Below are 22,919 nucleotides of genomic sequence, written 5' to 3'. Positions count from 1 at the left end.
TCTCTATTTTTTTTAGAAACAATACACAGCCCCCCCTGTTCTGGGAGTCGCAGTAGTCAGGACTACTCCTTGTGCTTCTCTTGGTCAGAAGAGAGCTCCTTTAAACAAGTTTGCTGCTCAGCCTGCGCTTCATAAGGACGTAAAGACAGAAAATAAAGGTCATTAAAAATTACATTCTCATGCTGTGCTTCAAGCAGAGATCTCCTCCTCCCTGTACTTCCTGGATGTGACGCAGCCATATACAGGTCTAAAAATAAGCCTGGACTTTTCTGACACGCCGCATGTGAGGTCAATACATTTATGCGCGCGATGAATACAATTTCTGTCTTGACTGCCAAATTCTCTAAAACTTGGCATCTTCGCACTTGATACAGAAAGGGCAGACTGAAACAGGAAAGGGAGCTTTCTTACGGACCTCCTAAAGGGAAGTAACGAAGACTAAATTTTGAAGAGATGAGTTACTGTTTTTCAGCCAAAACAATGAGAAGGGATGGCCTTTCCCCTTTCATCAGTTCCTGTTGTAGCACAGGCTGCTTCGGGCTGGGCTGGATCCCCTGCAGCAGGGCTGCCCGGACACTGCAGCACGAGCTGGCGGCGTTTGTTTTACTTCCCAGTGCGACTTTCAGCTGCTGGAGGAAGATCCCAGCACGACCCAAGTCAGCCAGATGAAAGCAGAGACAGAAACTTCGGCGAGACAAGCTGCTTAGGGAGAGGTGAGGTGTTTCCACTCCACCAGCTGATACGGCTGAAAGCACACAGGGCAGCTTTCGGGCATCACCGAGCGAACGGGAGGAGGAAAAACAGCTCTCTTCTCTCGGGGAGGTTAACCATCGCTGTGGGACGAGTCTGGAAAAGATTTTATATGGACTGAATCCAGCTATTCATTTTTTTTTTGCATGGCATTTATATGTTCGAGTATTACTAAAGAATGCTTGAAACTAAATTTGTCAACTACCACAGCACAGCAAGAATTCACACAATTCAACTCCTGCACTTTGTTACAACATTTGTCCGGACATAAACCCACACCTCTCCCCAGGGGTCTTTTTGGTCAGACGTCTCTGTGTCTTGGAACAGGATTTCTCATTACCCAAGATTGTATCAGCTCAGGATGATGGTTTTCTACTTCACGTTCTTAACCTTCGGCAGCTGACATCGTAATCATCTCTGCAGCAACTGAGCTGTCAGATGGGAGGCTGAGCAGCTATCAGAGAGTACCAGCAGGAAGAGAATTTGTATGCAACAGATCGTGGTGCTTCTGGGCATCTACATGACAATGCTAGGGGAACAAAAAGAAAGGGATGCGTCTCCACAGTTAGCCAAGAGCCAAGTTCTGTGAAACAAAGCACATCTTTACCACCTATCCAGTCTACCTTTCGTGTATTCAGCTTTCCTCTCGTTTGCTTCTCATCGAACAGGGAAGTTGGGTTATGAATGGCTACCATAAAATTTTAGGAGGAAAAAAAAACAAAAAAAAAAAAAAAAACAAAAAAAAAAACCCAACCCACAACCTAAATAAACACTGCAGGTCTGTAACCCCAAATATGCTTCTTTAAAAGCTAGGTAAGATACCAGCTGTGTAACTGGGAGCAGAACAGACATCTTGGGGGAAAAATCTTAATATGAAAGGTAAGCTGAGGGACAGTCAGGCTTGCTCTCTGGATTCCCTTAAGCTTCAAGCCTCTTGGTTGCTGTCAAACCCAAATCTGAAAAGCTCTCTCACCTATCAGAGTGAGCCTTTCTCCCTTCGTGAGCACAATGGTGAATTGCAGGAATATGCCACTGGATGTTTCTAAGTCACCGCTACGTACACTAACAGCATGCCAGTGTTTAGTGGCACGGTACTGTCTCTTCTCAGCAGCCCACCCGGACAAATACACACAGCCAGTTCAGAAATCCATCACTGCATTTGATAGATTTTGCGGATGTGACAAGGTGGACACGAGTCAGACATTAGCTGTACTCCCAAATGTTGTGAAACACTCTCCTGAAGTTCCCATTATGTAGGACACTATCCAAATGAACATTTACCTTAACAATCAACCTGCACTGACTACTGCTAATACTTCCAAAAAAGTTTAATAAAATCCAGGGGCAGCCCACACTAGGCTTAAAAGCTGCTTCAGCCGTCGCTGGGCATTCATTTCCTGAAACGAGACAGAGAGAGGATACACTGCTGCTGAATTGACGCTCTGTCTTGAAGGTAGGCTTCCTGGAGGACAAGCCCCCTTTTCATACGCTGAGCAGAAGCACAGCTCTCTCCTCCGACCTCGCGCCCGAGAGCGCAGCCGCTCGCCCATCAACAGGAAAGCTCCTCTGGTGCAGTGCCTCCCAGAGCCTGCAAGAACTCACACAAAACCAGACGCAAAATCCGTCCAAAAATGCTGAGTTACCAAAGTTGGGGGTACCACAGAGCTTTGAACCGAGAACGTGTGTGTGAGCGAAGGCAGCTTCCTATCCGCTGGGGAAAATGAGAAAAACTGGTGGATGCATTACAACGTACTTGCAGGGACAGGGTTAGCAAAGATAACTCTGCCATCGGTGACTCATATTTTTCTCAGAACCATCTGGATCTGCTCTGATTTTTAAATGCCGCCCTCGTATCTATGCTAGCTTTTACCCTGGAACTACAGTAATGGTAACTTTTTAAAGTAAAAAAAATAAATGCTAAGAAAAGCAGCAAAGCACTTGATAGCAGAAAAGGACCAAAGTCCAACTTGTTACTACAGCTCAGTCATATATAAAATATGAAGTCAAAACAGAAGCAGACAGTAAATACCATGGTTTGTACACATTGTTAAAGATGTCGAGACTCTGATTTCTCTTCTGTGAAAGCCCAAACTGAACTGAATACACACAAATGCCATGAAAACATATTAAAGCAATGCAGCAAAAAGCAGAGCAAGTGACTCTGCCCCTGGGTAAATATCAGTGATTTTTCTAAAACTCTGCACTTACCTCAGGATTTGAAAGTTTGGCTAAGTGTATTGTCACAGCACTCGCAGTAAAGTGGTTCGACCTGAAAGGCCCTTTCATCCGTTCCTTCCTTTTCACCGCTTTACAACCTACCACAGGATTAATTCCCCCAAACTCTCCGTAAGGTTGTCTGTAAGGGAAGGAGTTGGCTGGTGCCAGAGTTCCCCTGCTGCGGCATCGTACCTGCTCGCTCCATTTCGCTCCTGCCCTGCTCCCCGGCACCGCTCGGAGAGCGCGGGGGCTTCCTTGCTCGGGGCTGGGGCGGGAGCCGGAGCGGTGAGACCCTTGCACCGGGGACCTCTGTGCAGGACGGGGGAGGGAGCGCACGGAGCCTGGAGCACCCAGAAAGGAGCTTCGGGGGGCGGCTGAGAAGGGGGTGAAGAAAAGCAACCAGGCAGCTTCTAAGCACGCAGGCACGTGCGCACCCCCAGGTGGGTCTGTGTATCAGGGAGGGCAGGCACGCAGCCTCCCGCATTCGTCGCGAGTTCAGCCCTAAAACGTGCCAGCTCTGTAAATCGCAGACAGAAACCCGAGCGGCACCATTCTGTCTTACACACACCTATACCCTTCAGGTGCAGGCGATTCGAGCAGGAGATGAAAGAGACGAGAGCTCTTCCCCCCCTCAACAAGCAGCTGCCAGCCCAGTGGTTAAAACTTTATTCCCACCCCACATACGATATTCAAAGAACCAACACACATAAAGAGCCTCCCGAATTCAATACTTGCAACCACACAACAAAGAAAAAGTTCAAGATACTTTATTTGTTAGGTACAACAGGCGAATCTCAAAGGAGAGCTCTTGAACATATGAAAAAAAAAAATCACGTCTCGTAAGTGACCTTTGAGACCTGGACGTTCCAGAAACAGGCTGTATTTACAGTGCTTCGTTTTACACCATGCTATTACCTTTCTCCTGCAGATCTGCTCCTCTCCCTACAGCGTCTTTTGTATTTTCAGACAGTTGTTTGCATTTTGCCACACTCCAGTCCCATCTCAAATATTGTCGTCATAGAGGCTTCTAATTCAGTCACTGTTCGCTAACCGTAAGAGTCTTTGTGGTCTAACTATATTTTAGAAGAACTTGTGCACAGCACAAATCAATGCAAATGGCTTTCGTAGTGTATCTACTGAAGGATGTGCACCCAGAGACTGTCCTGTCTGAACACATCCTTCAGCAGTCCAGGCTGGATTTTTAAACTAATTATAGAACTACAAAAATGTATTAAAAACTATCCTTGGGCCAGTACAACGGCTAGGATACAGTCAGTAAAGATGTGAAATTACTAGGGTATTTCTGACTCTGAAATGTTATGGAGTATTACAGCGTAAGCTGAGGTTACGCAGGGAAGTAACTGTTTCTTAAGCCATGAATGCTGTAACAGAATAAATAATTTATGAGCGTCAGAAGATCTACGTTGTTTCTTACATGGAGACTTAGCTCAGAGGAACTAAATAATATTTCTCTTGATGGCTGCAAAACTTTAACACCTCTTTATGTTCACGTAATTCCCCTCTTTAAATCTGCTAGAGGTAGATGAAGACAAAATAAACTCCAAGCGTAAGGAGCAAGATGCCGCAAATCGATTCGAACCTCGCAAATCTCGCGAACATATGCTTTCACCAGATTTACTGAGAGCATTTATTTCTCCTTTCCTTTTTAAAATAGAACAGTGCTCAACTTCTCCTTCCTCCCATGCTGTCAAAATCAGTGCTCGCTACCGGCATGAAGCAATTTTCAAAGCACTCCCGAATTAGAGCAGAAGTAGGTCCCACCTCGCGCTCCTCAGTCCCTTGGACACGTTTTTGGGGCCTTTCTGGTGAGTGACCACTGCCTTGTTGGCACTGCCCAGGCACCCGGCAGTGACCCCCGAAACGAGAGAGATGCACGGATCCTGCCCAACGCACCGGGGGCAGGGCGTGGGCTGCGGGCAGCAGGGAACTGCGCAGCCTTCGCGCCCACTGCAGGCTGCGGTGACCTTCCCAAAGATTTCTCCGGGACTGTTTTTAGTATGGGTGCCTGTGTGCACGGGCTGCAAAATATTTGGCGATTATTACCACGAAATCGGGGATTTGATTAGGCTCACGAGTACGTACAAGATCTCGTGTCCAGCCTCGGTTTTGGCACAGAGAAAATCATGAAGCAGCAACACGTTTTCTGAAATCACCGATGAATTTAACGTCCTGACAGATCAGAAGCAAAATTTAAGATCAACAGTTCAGAACCATTTTCCTGCTTTTCTACAGCCTGGCCCAAGGCTTCACGTTTTCCAGTGTCTCCCTCCTCCAGTAATTTTATCTCATTTCTTTAGCCGAAATTCATCAGTGTATTCAAGTGAAGCATACATAAGAAAGGATATGAGAAACAGGAATGAGTTTGGCAGCCCTGTTTAGAACAACAAAACAAGGTGCTCGTCCTCTTCCTCATCCACCAGACAAAAAGGAGGAAGCATCATTACATACCAGAGCATCTGCATTAAAGTGCCTCCAAGTTTCTTCACAACCATACTGGCATGGTCACAAAGGCAAGATTATTTCTCTTTCTCTCTCAATACAGTAGCCATCACAATTTCATTTGGTATGTAAAAAACATAATTACTTTAGTAAAATTTCCGCAGCAATTTGAAGTGTGCTGCATTCTTTTTTTAAGCGACCATTTAAATTTACTGAAAATGATAGGCCAGACCAAGCTGGGCAAACCCTGGCATTTTACATAATTCAATTTGTTTGTCTCAATTACAGAACAACCATCCTGGCAGTTAAACTAAAACCATAGCTCAAAACGAATGAGGCAATTTTATGCCTTCTAGAACCAATGCATATTTAAATATTTGTTTTCCTTCCCAATATTCCCAATCTCCAGAAAACCCTGCTTCACGGACGCTGAGCCAATTTACTCTTATTGCTCTCCTGCTCGCTCAGCTTGAAGTGCGTGTAGGCTAAAATGCCCAGCAGCGTGCACAGAATCCCAAGGCCTTGGTTAACAGACAGCGGATCCTTAAACAAGAGACACCCTCCCAGGAGGGTGATGCAGAACTTGAAATGTCCGAACATGTTATATCTAGACGGCTGTTAAGGATTGCAAAAAATAATATTGATATTTGCTGTTAACAGAAATACTCGGGAATGTCGTTAATCACATTCAAGACACGTAAAGGTGCATCACACTGACTTCATCTTGCACGACTCTCTAGCATCTCTGCACCCATGAAAAGTTAACCGTGGAGGTTAACTTATGAGAAGAGTTAACCTCCACATACAGCCTTCCACCCATCCTACTCAACGCATTGCCACACCAATTCTTCCTCGAGGTAGCCAAAGTGAGGTTAAATATTCTTTGTAGGCATGAAGGTCATGTCAGTGAGTTAACCGCGGTTATCTATACGAACCATGACCAAAGAAATAAAAGACACTAAAACATGAACGTGCTTTTCCAGCTTCATCATGCACGAGAAAACAGGCAGGTTACAAACCAGTTTTCCCACCGCAGATCCATCCAAATAAATGCTAACATAATTTATCTGGAAAGAGGAGAAACAACTAGACGTTACAAAGGATACGTGACAGGTGACGTATTTCCAATGATCCAGTAAATGGACAAGTTTACCATAAAGGCTATTATACCAGACAGCAGTACCATTATCTGTGGATTAACGGACACAGTCAGCAACCCAACACTCTTTTGACCATCTGCAGACATTCCGGGTTATTTAGCTAGGTTCCTTTACTTTCAAACGCAAAATATCAGGCAGGAAAGAAATATTGAGAACAAAAATAGAAATAATTTCAAGTCAGTAGAGACACCAGTGATGTGTATGAGTAGCTCAGGGCATGATGTCCGTAAATACATACTGATATAACCGCACGCTTTTTCTTCTTTACTCTCAATGAACAGTTATGAGTGATTTGGAAAACCTGGCTACTCATACACACAGAAGTTACATTCTTCACCTTCAAGAGATGGTCACAAAAAAAAAAAGGAAAAATTATCCAATTTTACTATTCTGAATACTTGCTATTCCATATATAAACTCCATCGCTACTAGAATTTATCTTTCACCCATCATGGAGTGGCGTGATCAGCAGTGGTGAGAAAACGCCACTGGCTTTCTTTCGGTGACACCAAGGACAGCAGAAGGCTAAAGAGAAATTACAGCCTTCTTGGTGAAAACACACTGGCCATTCTAGAGAGTAACCAATGCTGGCAACCTTCCACAGAAGAGGAGTTGAGAGTGGCAGAAGTGAGCATGCTTATCTCTTTTCTGAGTGGACAGTAAGAGCTGGAACCAGGGCACTTACATATTTCTAATTTAATACACTAGGGGAAGCTTCTGGATTTTGTCAGATTTTCCTGTTGTTCAGGTGCCTTCTAAACAGAAACGAGAATAAGGAGGTGAATCAATTGACAGACAAACTCCTCTAAGAGGAAGCAGGGCAGACAAGTTTTTTTTTTTCCTCTTTCCACATGCCCCTCTCATCTCATCATAGTTAATGACTGTACAAAAATCTGTTTCACAGAGAAACATATCTTAGCATTAAATATCAAATTTAAATACATCAGCAATGATGGCTTATTTAAGGAAAAAAGAGAGTCAATGAAAGTCTTACCACAGCAGAAAGTGTCCAGGGCCCAAATATCCCCCCTTCTCCAAAGACTGGCTCGAAGAAGGGTATGATGAACAGCAACATAGCTGAGGACATTGGTGCCTGATAGTACAGCAGCTGCATAGAGTTTACCTGCAACTCATGCTGCTTCGCTCCTACCCACTAGAACCAAAAGAGAAAGCTGTTAAACACGAGGAAAGCAACCCCAAACCATTTACTAATACAGAGGGCGTGCCACGCAGACAATACCAGGTAACTGGGTTGGTGAGCGTTATTGTCTACCGTTCCCTAACCAGAGGGCCAGGTGTTGGCCTTTTGTAAGCACACGAGCAGCGGAAGGCAGCCACGGGAGGAGGAAAGAGAAGAGAGTGAAACCCCTCTCAGCTAAATGCCTGGCACCTAAACCTTCCTTTTCCTTCCTGCCTGCCTGCCTGGCGGCAAGGTATTATACTTGAGGAAGAACAAAAACAGCAGCAGAGCTGGGAAGAAAATGCCAGCTCCCTTCTAGCCAACACAAATTCAAGACCCTCTCCGTGATGGAGCCGAGCACCTCTGCCAAAGCAGAGCAAGCAGCTGCAGGGACCGCCTTCCACCCGCCCTTCTTTATATGCTGCACTCTGAAGTGGAGAGCATGCTTATAATACATTTGTGTACACCACTTGCTAATCCTCACTGGTTGCAGCATTGCTTGTGCTGTTTTTCAAAGTCATCAATTTACTTCCACAGACAAAAATTCTGTAGTTTATTGTCAGGAATATTTCCAGAGCTTTATTAAAAAATATTGACTGCCAAACATAGTGACTTTTTGCTCCTTTCATGTCATGTTCACTAGTAACATGGATTCCAGTGCACACAATATGACTTGGCTAAGTTTTTTGAAAAAATTACAGAATAATTTCCCTCAGGTGCTATCATTTCTCCAGTACACAACCACCTGAATTTAGTATGCACCATCTCGCTCCTTCTGCCCCCACACAGAACAAAAGACCATTATTTCTCATCTTGTGTGCTACAGGTTGCAGAGCCTTGCTTCTTTTGGAAGCACAGTGTAGTTGCCATGAACAAATTAGAGTTTAAAGTGATGATGGCTTTCGTTTCAACATGACAGGTGACTCCAGTGTGGGAAGCTTTTAGGGTCACGGCAGACAAGGTGCTGATTGCAGGCTTTTAGTCCAGCGCTATGGCAGAAAGGGCTGAGGCAATCCTTGGATACATCAATTTTTCTCCCCGTAATAAACCTTCCCCATCTGGGAAAGGCCCAGACGCGAGGTACCCGCAGCACCACAGGCATTTTGGTGACGACCTCCACCCTCAGACCCCCGCCTGCCCCGACCGGCGGCGGGCGGCACCCCCGTCCCCCCATCCCCACCCCAAGCCCCCCGGCCGCCGTTACCGACCACTTGGTAGAGCGAGGTGACCAGGACGCCCAGCGTGGCGAACACCATGCCGAGGGCGCTGAACTTGACGTCGTAGTAGGAGTTGAGGAAGACGCCCAGCGTGATGGGCACCTGCGGGCGAGAGGCGGCGCCGGGCGCCTCAGCGAAGGCACCCCGCGACAGGGCCGCCCCCGAAGCCCCCCCAAAACCTCCCCGAACCCCCCAAAACCCTCCGCAGCCCCCTCACCAGCGTGAGCTTGATGCGCAGGGGGAAGGTCTTGCCGTAGGCCAGGCTCTGGATGGCCACGATGACCGGCGTGGTCATGGCCTTGGCCAGCTGGTAGGTGCCGATGGTGTTGCTCTGCAGGGAGAGGTTGGTGAAGACGACGAAGCCGCAGAAGCTGAGGGCCAGGGGCAGCACCTGGGCGGGCCGCAGGCTCTTGGGGGCGAAGGCGCCGAGCGCCTGGCAGAGGTAGAGGCCGAGCCAGGTGATGGCGAAGTGCACCAGGGTGAGGCTGAGGTTGGGGAAGCCCAGCCGCACGTACAGCCACTTGTTCAGGAACACGATGCAGATGGAGGCGGCCAGGTTCACCAGCAGCCCCGCCGCCAGCCGGCCCTGCGCCGGCACCCAGCCCATGGCGCGCGGCGGGGCCGGCACCGGCAGCGGCGGCGGGTACCGGCCGCAGGGACCGGCAGCAGCGGCAGCAGCGCCCCGCCGAGCCCAGCCCAGCCCAGCCCCGGCCGCCGCCGCCTTCCCCGCCCCCGCGCCACGTGGCCCCGCGCCTTCCGGCGGCGCCGCCCGCACCGGGGAGACGGGGACGGGCCCCGTCAGCCGGCGGCCTGCGCTCCGCGGCCGTAAGGGCCCTGTGAGGGGCGGCTGAGGGAGGTGGCGGCGCGCGGTCTGGAGAAGGGGAGGCTCAGGGGGGGCCTCAGTGCTCTCTGCAGGTACCTGGAAGGAAGCCGTGGGGAGCTGGGGGTCGGCCTCTTCTCACAGGTGATAGGACAAGAGGGAATGGCCTCAGGTTGCGCCAGGGGAGGCTCAGGTTGGAAATGAGGAGACATTTCTCCTCAGAAAGAGCAGTCAGGCACTGGGAGGGGTTGCCCGGGGAGGTGGTGGAGTCACCGTCCCTGGGGGTGCTCGAGGGAAGGCTGGACGTGGTGCTCAGGGACATGGTGGGTGACATTGGTGGTAGGACGATGGTTGGACCAGATGATCTTGGAGGGCTTTTCCAACCTTAACGATTCCACGCATCCTCACCCCTTTTCCACTGAACCTTTGCACATTCTCCTACTGCTGAATAATGCTCTGGAGGCAGTGCTTCAGCACAGAGCAAGCACGTTAAGGAGGTTCACACTCTCCCCCTACACACAGACAGGGTAGATTAGAATGAACACAGTGTTTGTTTGAAAACCACTTTTATTAGAAAAAAATACAAAAGAGGGCCATAACAAATATCCTCTCATGTTGGTCAGAATCTTTCAAGTTCATAAATTAAAGCTCAGGTGTTTTTCTTTAACCAAAGATCCGAACAGCTTAACTGATGCATGTTTTTGTTCTTGAAATCGATGTGTCTAGACTTTATGTTCAAAAGTCTTTGCAAGTATCTACACAAAAATCTATGACTGAATTTCATATCCCAGTGGATCGAGGTCCTGGTCCAGAAGCATCAGAGAAGATTCCCTCAGCTTCTGTAGAAGTTTTCTGAGTTCTTCTTTTGAAAACACCTAAAAATAAAAAATAAACAATTGAGTTGTATTTTTGTACAATGAACTGCACTGATACCAAAATAAATGGTGGTTAACTGAGTTACACAGTGTTTTCATGTCTTTTTCATTTAGGACAGTGTCCACAACAGACATTTCAGAATGGCATTTATTAAAGGACTGGAAGCTAGTGGCAGTATTCAAAACCTGCAAGTAATGTCAAGACAATTCTGTCTTATAACTAGTACAAACATTATTGGGAAGCAGCCCAGTTTAATTTTCCTGTTACTGCTGCACATATTAAGCCAATCCATGCAAATGCATCACAGTATTTTTCTTAGCGTTGATGGTTCTCATCAGGTTTCTTTTTTTTTGGGGGGGGGGGGGGGGGGTGGGGGGTGGGGGGAGGGGGCAGGGAGGGGGAGGGAGCAGGGGACATTGTGCCTTTTTTGGTGATATATTTTGGGGGGATTGTTTTTCAGGGTCTTGGAGGGAGAGGTTAGGTAAACCAAGTACTCCAAAATGAAAAGTGCTTATAAAATGTTCTGAAATGTAATGGAAAATAAAAAAAACAGTTACAATTTTACAGCTCAACTTATATCAGTAGCCCTCATCCAAAAATTAGTAACTGCACTACTCAGAAAAACTGAGTTGTCATCTTCAGTGATGATGAATTTCAAATTTAATTCCTAGATTGCTTTCAGTCAGCACACAAAGAAACCCTTTACTACTGCAGCGAATGGGAAGAGATGAAGAAACTTCGGATGTTAAGTAACATATGGTATCTTCCTTTCTGAATAGAAGCTTTGCCCACAGTCAACCCACAGAAGTTTTAATTGGAAGCCAAGCTGTCTAGAGCTCTCAGTAACTCACCGTATAAAGCTTGTGTCGCTCAGAAGCGACCATGTCAGCCAGTCTCAGGCACTCCTGATATTGTCCAGTACTGTGTAACACCGTGTGCAGTAAAAAGCACATCATTGGCAGACACAGCTTGCGCAGCAAAATCATCTGATGTGTTCGCTCAGGGTCGTCCTCAGCATCCTTAGTATAGGAAAACATGTATGAGTATTATGAGTGTTTACCTTTAAAAGACAACTCAACGCAATCATGCAATTAGTAATGTCAGAGGCAAAAAACTGGGCTAACCAGCCTAGACTGGACTGCCAGATCTGATCTATAAAGTAACTGAAGGGGAAGCAATCTGTAACCGGTCACAGCAAGGCCAGAGAGAATTATTGCTGAGTAAACAGAAGGACGTCAAGCTAAAGATGACAAAGGCACAGCTGGGTATGATCCAGCGTTTGTGGTCTGTGCCATGATATAAAAAGTCATTTTACCTCTCTAACGTCAACCATCCATCCTCCATCAACGAACAGCAACACGTTGTACATTTTCTCTTTCACATCAGCTGTAAGAGCATCCAAGAGACCTTTCCAAATACCATAGTCCATCTGGCAAAGAAAAAAAAAATCTGCTAATTTCCAAGGCTATTTTAACACAGGACCTTCACCTTGCATATAGCAGCTAGCACAGCTCTAATTCAAATTACAATCTTCAGCCAACGTCTAAAATTTAGCCTGGTGCTAACAGCTACTGCCATCATCACTTTACTCCCTGTACAGAATATCACAAAGGTTGTGCAGAAACAGTCAAAGTCACTAGGAGAAGCTAACTTTAAATAATTTATTCTGTCATGCTTATAAAAATAATACTTGTACAAACTGACTATAGCATATTCGTACTGGACAGATATCCAAAAAGAACTTCTGGCAAAAAAAAAACCCACAGCAGCATCTTTCAGAAATGAAAATGTGACAAATAAAACACAAAACAGCCTTCATCCTCCACTTCTAGCGAACGGTTAATAGCAAAATCAAGTAGTCAGATTTATTTATAACGCTGACACGTATAATGAATATTTACCATACGGCGTTATAAGTACAGCTGTCACATAAGAAAGAAGCCTGAGAATTTATTGTGCAGCTGCCTTACTATTCTACTGTTTTATACTTCCCCTTTTCAGCACAGAAACAAGATATTTTATAACAGAGCTCTTATGCAAAATGAATTAGCAGACTTCTGTTTCTTTAAACTAGGACTGCCTCCTATGCAAGAATATAAATATTTATAGTAAATAACTTGAAATTTTACCTACCTCATACTTTTTTTCTTTATGTTCATGGGCCACTTTTTCAGTAAAACTTGCTTGTGGTACCAAAGAAGGCTTCTGCGGAGCTGAGTTCATGTGTTTAAACCATTCATTGAAGGTTTCATGGGCTTCCTGGATTGCATTGGGAACAACGTTTGGACGTTTTTCACTAATTTCTAAGAATGTCATTAATTAAATGCACAAAAGCCAAAAGTTACTTTGTAACGGGTACAGAAAGGTCCTCGCTATTTTGTAAACTTTCGGTTACAGTGCATCCAGGAATCAGAAATCAAATCAAATGGACAAAGTTGAAAATCTCACCACTGAGGCAAAGCCACCCTTATTTTTAAGTAATAACTTGAATACGGTTGGAACTATATTTGAAACTCACCAAATACGCCCGAATACATAAATGTTCTCTTATAGCATTGTCATCTTCAGCTGGAAGTGAAGTTTCCATTTCCTGCTCTTCCCATTTGTTATATATTTCTGCTATAGAGTCTTGGGGAATCTTCGCAAACACATCTTTTGCAGCTTCATGTTTCTTGGATGCTACAAGAATGCAGACTCAGTGTCAACAGCTTTGTACTTTCCATACTTTATTTGTATAAAAAGACAAACTGTACCACAGTTATTCATTAGAAGTAAAAAAGATGGATCAGACTGTGCTCTACTACATTGCCCATGCTTTTTAGCAGACTAGATTCAAAGTTACATAAAATGTAATGCCAATAATCAAAGAGAACAAAAACAACATTTAAAAAGCCTAGAGTATTTTTGAAGTATAGTACCCAAGAACTTCCTCATGATTGCATTGCTTTGCTTAAGTGCTTCTGCCCTCTGCGCAGGATCAAATACGAGCCAGTCAATTACATCTATTTTCAGCCGATCTGCCTGTAAAAGCCAACATATTAGATTCACTAGCATTTCAAGCATACTGGTGTTAAATACAATAAATCAGGTCAACAAAGGTAAGTTTCTAGAGATCTTTGGACAGCATTTTAACATATTAGTAAGAATCGCTTTATTCATACCTTTTGTATCAAAAGCTTACAAAACAAACTCTGCAGTCGAGATTCAGCCAAAATCCATTTCCAAGTATTGCCAAGACTTTCAGACCAATGGATGAGCATCAACTCTCAAGAGTTTTTATGGATTACCTTGCACCTTCCTCAAACTTTAATACGAGCACACTGCATAAACATGGCGTATGGAACCCTTGCTATAAACTTGAGGGGTTCAGTCAGCCTGCAACCGGAGTTGCAACCTATCAGTTGCTTTCTAAAGGATACTCTGCAGAAAAAGTGCTAGCTATTAACTGCCTCGTTGGCACTAAAGCACTGGATTGGATCCAGCTGACGTTCAATAGTAATGACAAAAAACCTGTCAGTAAGGCTGTGTGTGTAGTAGCTAGGATATATTACTTGAACATGTAATGAGGTGCACCTGAGCTCCAAAGTGTCAATCCTCATAATTCCGAGAAGCTAGGATAATACCCTGCTCTCAGCTACAACGTATTTTGTCACAGTTGTTTCACTGGCTTTATCTTCAATTACTGCTCTCATACAAGCATGCTGCTGAGTGACACACATCACGGCCCAGAAGATCAAGGAGATGTAGAAACAGAAGTGAAGAATTCATCCAATTCACCTCCTCGCTTGGCCATGTGGAAAGCTGGTTTTCCTCACAGCCTTTTTCAAGACAATTTGCACCATTGTTTAAAGAGAAATATAGATTATATATGGTAAAGGACTCTGTACTTTTCTGCAAACTGGAGTATCTGCCCAAAAGAGTTACCCACCTCTGTCGTGCCCGTGTCTAACATATGATCGTGGTGACTGAATTCACCAGCATCCTTCTTGCGTATGTTTTCAACAACAGTTTTTGTTATCGCTGCAACATCCAGACCTAGGATAAGAGAGAATTGTGCAACAGTGATCAGAAATTCAAACTTGCCACTGAATGAACCTCAGACTCTGTCTGTAGATCTTACTTCTTACTACTAGTAATCAGTCTAGTCACACATTGCCATGCTAAATTACAGGCTTTTGATATAGATAATTTATTACAGGTATTTCAGGTATTTTAGATACCTGAGATAACAGAAAACACCAAACATCAGCCCGTGTGGGGACCAGCATATAGATTATCTATTTGTCAAACTTCAGAGCATGTATTTGAGACAGGAAGCGGGCACTCACTTCCTTCTTGTGTTTGGACATGATCCGCAAGCAGAAATGATATTTAGTTTACTTTACAAAAAGAATTGCAATTCCAGGTTACAGGTAGAAGACAATGTAGATACTCAAAGAAGTGATGGGTAAGCTAATTTTATTTAGTTGAAAAACAAAGAGAGACAGGAAGAAAACATCTTCATAGCTAGGTCTTGCATTAAGAACTGCTGAAAGACAGCATAACTCATTATATAAAACTATAAATAGAATATCAGCATATCTCACCTGCTTCTCTTGCTAATTCAAGACAGCGGTGGCGTTGATCACTTTCAGTAACATCTTCTAGAAACAGAGCATACTGAGCAACAGCTAGCTCTGGGGGCAAGTAGCTAACATAAAATGCTATTAAATCTGTGTGCTTCTCAGATACCAACCGCTGCAGAATAAAAAGTATGTATTAAAAAAAAGTTATATTCCTCTGTGTAAACATCTAAGTTATGAACATTAAATAATGTGTAACACAGATGGCTGATTGCTTATTTTCGTAGGAAAATTCCATTTATTTCTTAGCTTTTATTCAAAGGTCAAACAACTACATCTTATTCAAGCATTGCTTTCAGAAATGCTGCATACTCGGCAAGCTTCTTGTATCTATTAAGAGTATGAGCTGCCTCATAGCTGCTCCCATCCTGTAACCTTTAGTCTTTTTTCTTCCTTTTTGTCTAAGCTGTCAGAAACAACAAAATATATTTTTGAAAGCTTACCTGAATGTAGGTCTTCAGGACTTCAACAGACACTTCCTCCTTATTGCAAACAAATATAAATTCAATTTGTATTAAATCAAATGAGATAACGTAGCCAAAAAAAAAGAGAAGATATCTTATAGACAACTACTGTAACACAGACACGGGGTTACTTGCTTATCCATGCTTCAGTAACTTACGCATCCCAACAGGCTCAGCTGGAGGAACTGTTTCTCTTACAGTGTTATTAAAAATACCTAATATATCTCCTGATTCAAAGATTTAGTTTCAAAGAATTTATTTCTCAGCTACTAGTTAATACAGTTTTGGGTTTAATTGGAAAGTTACTTTTTTTTTTTTGTTTTTCTAAATCTTCCCAGTTTACCATATTGTTTTTATTACTTAAATCCAGTGTCACGAAAACAGGTGACTATTGGAATGTGCTATATGCTCTGCTATATGACAGAAAATTCTGATGTTCCTATACATGGGGGTGATGGAGGGAGACTACTAATCACCTGGCTCATTTGTTATAGCCTATACTAAACAACAATTCCAAATACAGCCTGAACAACTGAGACTGCTTTTGCTAAGAACCAAATGTTTGTTACTGAAGAGCTACCATTTTAGTTTGATATGGTTATCTTGTGTCTATGCAGACTTATGTGTACACACGAAAAAGCAGTTAGTGATAACCCTCGTTAAAGGTTTTAAAAATTAAAAGAAACATCTGCTGAAGTGTATTTAGAGTTCCTGTTCAGCCCACAAGATGGGTATCTCTTTTGCAGAAACCAGTCAACCGAAAAATCTAAAGTCATTGGATTGTCAGATGCCACAATATAGCAGTCATAATTGTCCAAATAAAGCAAGGTGCCAGCCCATCTTAAGATATTTAATTCGTATGTATCTTACTACTGCTGACTCCAGTGCTATTAGTTCATAAATCACTTTCATGTTCCTTAAAGACATTACTGGCAGTAACATCTTCTGTAATCAGCCATATTCGGTCTATAAGCTGGAAAACGCTAAGCACGCAAACCGATTTTTGTCAAATTCACATTATCATCCCTAAGTAACATAAAGCACTGCAACACTCAATAAAAACAAGCTTGCTTTATTTTTTGCCTCTGCACTTTGATACAAACAGTACTCGAGGAGATTTCGCTAAGCTTTTCTCTACCAACAAGAAAACTAAAAGTACATACCTATATAAATTGTACTCAAAACACCAAATAAGGAACATCATAAAAGCCTGCACAACCTTCTCTTACTTCTGAGGTCTACTGTGCTTATCGAGTAGTCTTCCTCTAAAATTTTCGAGGAGGTGAATTTACTGGCAGTGATCGACAATTGGTCATCATCCCACAATGGGATTCATGTAGGAAACTGCATTTATTTGTTCCCTCTATTAAACATGCTAAGAATTAGTTCTACTGCATTGCAGCTTAAAGACCTAGTCTATCAAATTTTGATTCTGGCTAAAACATATATATACTCTTACATATATATATATATATTTTTTTTTTTTACACACACGCACTCTCCTAAATTAGCTAAATGATAACTAACTTCAAAATCAACTTTAACAGGGGAATAAAGCAATGATTACAGACGTGAAAAAAAAAACAAAGCTAGGTTTAAATCAGCTAATGGAAACACACATTTGTATTTTGCCAAAATAGGTTATACTCAGAAACTTATAGAATATATAAGCGCTTCTAAATTTCGTAGTAGAAAAGGAGAACTTCTAATTATTTGTGATTGCCTCAGAAAAGAGTAATTGGATCACATAGCTGCATCTGCCTTTTTAGCATAAAGTGATTAGGTAGCTAGTAAGCTATACTTACTATGTATTTATAGAAAATACAGAACTGTTTTGGCTAGAAGCTAAAGGGGCCAATTACCTCAAGCAAGAGCATTTACAAGCTCCCAGCAATACGTACAATTCCAAGACCAGTGCTTAAGATAGGGTTATATTCAGAGCATCTTGGCTGTTCTTAATAAGCCTAACCTTGAATTTTGAGTCAGGTCCTTCTCAACAAAAGGCTTATAAATAGAATCCATCATCCTCAAAAATATTTTCAAGCTGAATTGCAGGGGAAGACAACGCTCTTTTTAAATTTTGATTGTTGTGCTTTGGTTCTAAGATCAAATAATACACTACAAGCATGCAGCTCCTCCTTAGCCTGGTTGTAGTTTACCATTGTTGCACTAAGTTTATGTATTAACACACACATTTTTAATTCAAAGAGTAGATATTGCTACGAGAACAAATCACTCACCTTAGTCTGCAGGCACAAAGTGCGGAAAAACAGAATAAGATGGGTCATGAAACGAAGGAGATGCCCTGGCAGCACACTTCTCTCTTTAGAAAGCCATTTGTTGAATTCTTCCATTAAACCTGTAGCCACCCAGGAAATGTCTATATTAGTCATATCCTGGGAAAAACACCTAAGAAATACTTCAAAAACTCTGCATCTACTCAACAAACATAATTTAGCCTTAAAAGCGCAATAAAACAGAACAGCAACAGTTTGGTAAATATTCAGCTGTTTGGCTTAAATACCTGCTGTATGCATTTTGTCATTTCTCAGAAAAAGTTGCAGCACCATTCGCACGTACATTCTGACACATTTACATGATTTCACGACTTTGAAAACTATTTTGTGCGTCAAACTGCAGAAAGCCCCTATAGCTCTTGATTAAAGCAGCAGCTTAGCTTTTAGGTGGAGTTTGCCTACTGTGTGTTTCTAAAATCCATTCACACATAAAGATTCTGGAAAGGTCACTAGAAATAATGTAGTCAGTTGACATTTAAAAATCACTTAGAGAAAAGCTCACCATCCACATCTCCCAGTATAATGAATTTCTGAATCACATGGTAGTGTTCTTGGTTCTCTTCTATAACCCTCTAGGGAGGAAAAAGGAAAGTTCAAACTGTGAATAAAATCTTATAGCACAATATATAAAGAAAGCAAAGTTATAAATAAAGCAAAGGTTCCTTAGGGAAAAAAAGCTATCCTATTTCAAAGGGTCTTCTGCATAAAAAGCAAAAGAAAATATACCTGTTATCTCCGTGTCAAATTACAAGAATATTGACAAACTGAAAGACAGAACCAGAATATAGATCTGTGAAGTTAATACTTTCATGTAATGGAAGAAATTCAAGACCAAGGGCTTTTTGCTTTGAAGAGGAGAATAAATAACAACGTTACAGAGAGTAGATTCTCCAAAGCCATAGAAAAAGCAACATTTTGTATAAAGCTGTAAAGAAAGGGCCTGTGAAACTTATTTAAGGAACAGATTTTTTTCTTTAGAGGAATGGATGCATGACATACAATTTAACTGCACCTGTGAAATTACTGTGTGGTGAGAATAGCACTAAAAGGCAATGGCAGCTGAGTGTATCTGGCTAACCCCATCAATCTGTAAGCTGTCCTTCAATATGTCCTTGTCTTATCAGTATGATGAATGCTATGTCTGTTCCACCAATGGAACAGATTTGATTCCCTTGAACTGCTTCCATCAAATCTAGTTTCAATTTAATATTTACAAAATTAACAGATAAGTTATATATTCCATCTTAAATTAAATAAATATCCTGGGTGTAAAGAAGAAACAGTCTGCTTAAGCAAATACACTTCTTCATTTTCAAAGACCTGTTCTGAAATATGCACACAAACCTCCTACAAAGAAAACTGCACGAAATCAATCCTTGCACATTCTATCAAAGTGTTAAATAGGTGATTTACTTTGTCTGCTTTTCATGCCTTACAGCACTTGATAGTCTGCTTTTTCTTTAGCGAATCTAGTTAGTTTGGCAGATACAGGACAAGACAAAACCTGCATCTTTTTCATCATTAAAAGGTGGCAAAAAAAACCAACACTATTTGGATTGAAAAAGTACACATTACAAATTTATAAACCAGCCACTGTACACATCTGAACATTTCATTAAATAGTGGAGTATAAGAACAACCTAGTGAATAATTAAAAATAGTAAACAGCGAGGAGGAACTGTAATCAATACATACCTTTTTGTCTGTTGCCTGAAGTTCTTCAAAAACTTTTTCTGAAGTCCAACTTCAAAGTAGGAGAAAAAAGGCAAAAAAACATTAGCTTGAGTATTGCAAAAGGATCACACAGGATCTTTTGTTGAGTGTAGGAACATATTTGTTACTTAAAACTTACTTGGTTTCTAAGTACTCTCTAGGGAGCTCTTCCGTCTCCTCTGTAGTTACAACTGACGTTCGGATTTCTTGCTCCACAAGAGTATCTACCATGACCCTGAAATATGCCCAAACAGTATCTTCCCAGGTATCACAAACTGGAAGAAGCTATGTAATTAAACAAAACAAAAGAACAAAAGTTATGAGAGATTGAGAACCATGAGAATCCAAAACACAGTGACTATAATTTAGGATCGGACTTTGCTCTCAAACAGACTGAAGACCATCTCGAACAGCAACTCTTCCTTCATTAGTGTAGGATACAAAAAATCCTTTCACTAAATAATGCTCTACTTCCTCGACTATTTGAAATTAAAGGTTGTCAAAATAAATACTCCTATTTTCTCCTTTCACAGGTGACACCGCTCTGATACCATTCCCTCTCTTGTGTAGTAGCTCAGATAACCCGTACAGATGAAAACTGTACTCCGCTTCTCTACCGGGTCATTTGTCAGCAGGATCACTTTGCCGTACTGGTTTATGTTATGGTTGCACAAGTCATTGTGGAATAACGAAAGGTGTAGGGCAGAAGGAAGGCCTTTGCATCAGTGACACCTTGGAAGTCTTTGAACTGCGTTACTTCATTCAGAAACTAAGGGGATATAGACACAAAAAAATATATATATACGCATAACGATGTATAAAGTAATATATATGATATAAGTAATATATTAGAGATATATACGTATTACTTTTTATATATATATATATATATTAATTCTCACTGCACCTCTAAAATTGGTAACAGGAAGTTTGAAAAATCTCAATTTGAGAGATAACTGAGCAAGACAGCCCAGATAATACTATTATATATAGACTAACAACTCCCTTTGGAGAATCTAAAGCTTTATATCCAGTTCTTCTCTGAATCTCATTAGGCTCTTTCAGCAGAGAAACCCTGGGACAAGTTCCAGAGACAACAACACACTTCATGAAGCACTTGTCTCTTACACAAATTTTAAAATTACTGAAATTAGTGAAAACAGTTAATTTCATTAACTCTTTCCTCTGCCACAAGAAGGTGAACACTTTTTGCTCCATATTCTGTACAGTTTTACGATGCCTTCTTCGGCCAAAGAACTGATTTTTAAACTTCAATGACTAAAACCAGAAAACGTTCACTATCACCCCCTCTTTATTTTCTGATTTTTTTTTCCTAATATGTCACTAAGATGGGGGTGGTGGTGTCAAACTCCTCAAGTAGGAGATTATCACTGATTAATATAACAGCAAGTAAACCTTTATGATATTGACTGCTACTTTCCTCATTGTTCTTTAAAAGAAAAATCCCTACTTAGGAGAGCACAACAGTATCTGGAGAATTAAAACTAATAAAAGGGAGAATTACATAAAAAACATCATAGAGAAAAATAAAAGCTACTGATAGTGAAATTTAGTTACAAAATAACGCTTGGATATGCTAACTTGTCTAACACTTGCAACTTAAAGCACTGACAAATCACAATACTGTGCATGGGCAGAAAAACGACTATATATAAGCTCTTAAGTAATACTAAAATGAAAAAGAAATAATACAGTGGAATTAGAACGGATTGTACTGCTAGCTAGCATGAATAATACTAACAGAAGTCTATCAAGTATATTTAGCTAAGGCACAAAAATCCTAGAGATCACATTGACTAAAGCAGAACTGTTTGCCACTGTCGCATTTACTAGATTTTTGAAAGCACATTAAGCAGTAATTGCAGCATGTCCGATGACGTTATTGTCACATATAAGAAACAAAATGCACAACTATCAAACACCATTCACTAGGAGGCTTGACATACCTGTTTGAGATTTCCACTGAGTGCTGCATAGATTGCTCTCTCATATCTGTTAAACTGCTCCTAAAATAAGCAGTTGAAAATATAACTGAATTAAAAAGCATGTATGTTTCCTGATCACTTTAAATTTTGTTAGAGATTAATCCATTACAAAATGTTCCACTTGTTTCCAAAAAAAAAAAACAACACCAAAATAAGAAATTGGAAAACCCCAGGAAATATCAGGAGCCAAAATAAAAATAGCAAGTGACTTCCCCTTCCGTAGCAAAACATTGTAACTTATCTGAAAAATTTGCATAGATCTGGAAAGACAGCAATGTTTTTTCCTTTCCCATTCAACCGAGTCAAGATGAAAATCAAAGCCAGTGTGAGTATTTTCACTTTCAACCAAATAAAAAAGACATTTCCTAAGCCTTAAAAATTGGTGACAATTATGTAGATTTCTCACTGCAAGACATAACTATATTATTTCAGGAGTCCTCTTAGAAAGATTACCTGCAAATCCTACAAAGAGCAAACACAAAGGGTAGGTTTACTTAAAATCATGTGATCGAGCTCAAAGAAATTCATCTTTATATGTTAGTATCAAGCAAATCAACATCATCTTACCTCTTCAGCCATACGCCAGCAACTTATTTTCCAAATGCACCTGTATGGATTCCCTTCAACGGGCTCCAGCTCTCTTCCTATATGCAAAGGATAATTAAACAAACATACTATTAAAAAAATAAAGAGGAAACAGTGACAAGGTAAAACCTATTTTCTGTTATTAACCCTATCCCACTCCCTTTGAAACTCTTCCCAAAGCTTCTCAATGCTTTTGACTGGCCTGTGGGGCAGCTTTTCTGGGAAGTCTGGTAAATGCAGAACTAAAAATTACAGTATTTTAAGCTTTTACCTGCTATTTAGCCTTGCAAAAAATCGTGGTTTTGACTGCAACATATCTAATTACATATAGAAAACACAGAGTTAGGGAGTAAATTAATTTGTGTATTTTAAGGAGTATAAGCATCTAATAAATGCTGCTATTCTGCAGGCCTCTGCATGACAGCGTGCATCACAGAAAAAAATACATAACTGCAGACTAGGTGGGTAACACTCAAAACAAGGCTAGGACACCAGTGAATTGTGCAGATAAAAATAGTGGATTATCAGGATTCAGAAAGTAGGAAAACAGTA

The 22,919-nt window shown here is 41.7% G+C and overlaps 2 protein-coding genes across 3 annotated transcripts in view; both read right to left on the bottom strand.

Annotated features, from left to right (window-relative positions):
- Nucleotides 1-3,718: 3,718 nt before the first annotated feature.
- SLC35E3 (solute carrier family 35 member E3) lies at nucleotides 3,719-9,707 on the bottom strand. Its single transcript, XM_080576209.1, has 5 exons — nucleotides 9,202-9,707; nucleotides 8,976-9,086; nucleotides 7,582-7,740; nucleotides 6,534-6,616; nucleotides 3,719-6,034 (listed from the first exon to the last, which is right to left on the bottom strand). Exons 1-5 carry the CDS (start codon nucleotides 9,589-9,591, stop codon nucleotides 5,848-5,850), a joined length of 930 nt encoding a protein of 309 aa, XP_080432335.1. The 5' UTR covers nucleotides 9,592-9,707; the 3' UTR covers nucleotides 3,719-5,847.
- Nucleotides 9,708-10,353: 646 nt separating this feature from the next.
- NUP107 (nucleoporin 107) overlaps nucleotides 10,354-22,919 on the bottom strand; it is a 29,600-nt gene continuing 17,034 nt past the window's right edge. For both annotated transcript variants that reach the window (XM_080576183.1, XM_080576182.1), the window contains 15 exons: nucleotides 22,350-22,426; nucleotides 21,744-21,803; nucleotides 19,916-20,061; nucleotides 19,759-19,807; nucleotides 18,566-18,635; nucleotides 18,007-18,125; nucleotides 15,746-15,784; nucleotides 15,267-15,417; nucleotides 14,609-14,715; nucleotides 13,599-13,701; nucleotides 13,199-13,359; nucleotides 12,814-12,939; nucleotides 11,996-12,109; nucleotides 11,532-11,699; nucleotides 10,354-10,679 (listed from right to left, as the gene is read on the bottom strand). In XM_080576183.1, the coding sequence (XP_080432309.1) occupies nucleotides 10,572-10,679; nucleotides 11,532-11,699; nucleotides 11,996-12,109; nucleotides 12,814-12,939; nucleotides 13,199-13,359; nucleotides 13,599-13,701; nucleotides 14,609-14,715; nucleotides 15,267-15,417; nucleotides 15,746-15,784; nucleotides 18,007-18,125; nucleotides 18,566-18,635; nucleotides 19,759-19,807; nucleotides 19,916-20,061; nucleotides 21,744-21,803; nucleotides 22,350-22,426 (1,598 nt within the window). In that variant the 3' untranslated portion in view covers nucleotides 10,354-10,571. The remainder of the gene's footprint in view (nucleotides 10,680-11,531; nucleotides 11,700-11,995; nucleotides 12,110-12,813; nucleotides 12,940-13,198; nucleotides 13,360-13,598; nucleotides 13,702-14,608; nucleotides 14,716-15,266; nucleotides 15,418-15,745; nucleotides 15,785-18,006; nucleotides 18,126-18,565; nucleotides 18,636-19,758; nucleotides 19,808-19,915; nucleotides 20,062-21,743; nucleotides 21,804-22,349; nucleotides 22,427-22,919) is intronic.

This window comes from Anser brachyrhynchus (assembly GCF_964034855.1).
Source record: "Anser brachyrhynchus genome assembly, chromosome: 1".
NCBI classification, from domain to species: domain Eukaryota; kingdom Metazoa; phylum Chordata; class Aves; order Anseriformes; family Anatidae; genus Anser; species Anser brachyrhynchus.
The sequence above is the reverse complement of the archived record's forward strand: the minus strand, read 5'-3'. Positions and strand labels throughout refer to the sequence as shown.

What these genes read in the sequence shown, in the direction of transcription:
- SLC35E3 (XM_080576209.1), bottom strand. Translation starts at nt 9,591, where the DNA reads ATGGGCTGGGTGCCGGCGCAGGGCCGGCTGGCGGCGGGGCTGCTGGTG. An exon ending in TGCGCATCAAGCTCACGCTG is followed by an intron (nt 9,087 to 9,201) that starts GTGAGGGGGCTG and finishes TCTCGCCCGCAG; the next exon opens with GTGCCCATCACGCTGGGCGT. An exon ending in CCTGGACACTTTCTGCTGTG is followed by an intron (nt 6,617 to 7,581) that starts GTAAGACTTTCA and finishes GTTAATCCACAG; the next exon opens with ATAATGGTACTGCTGTCTGG.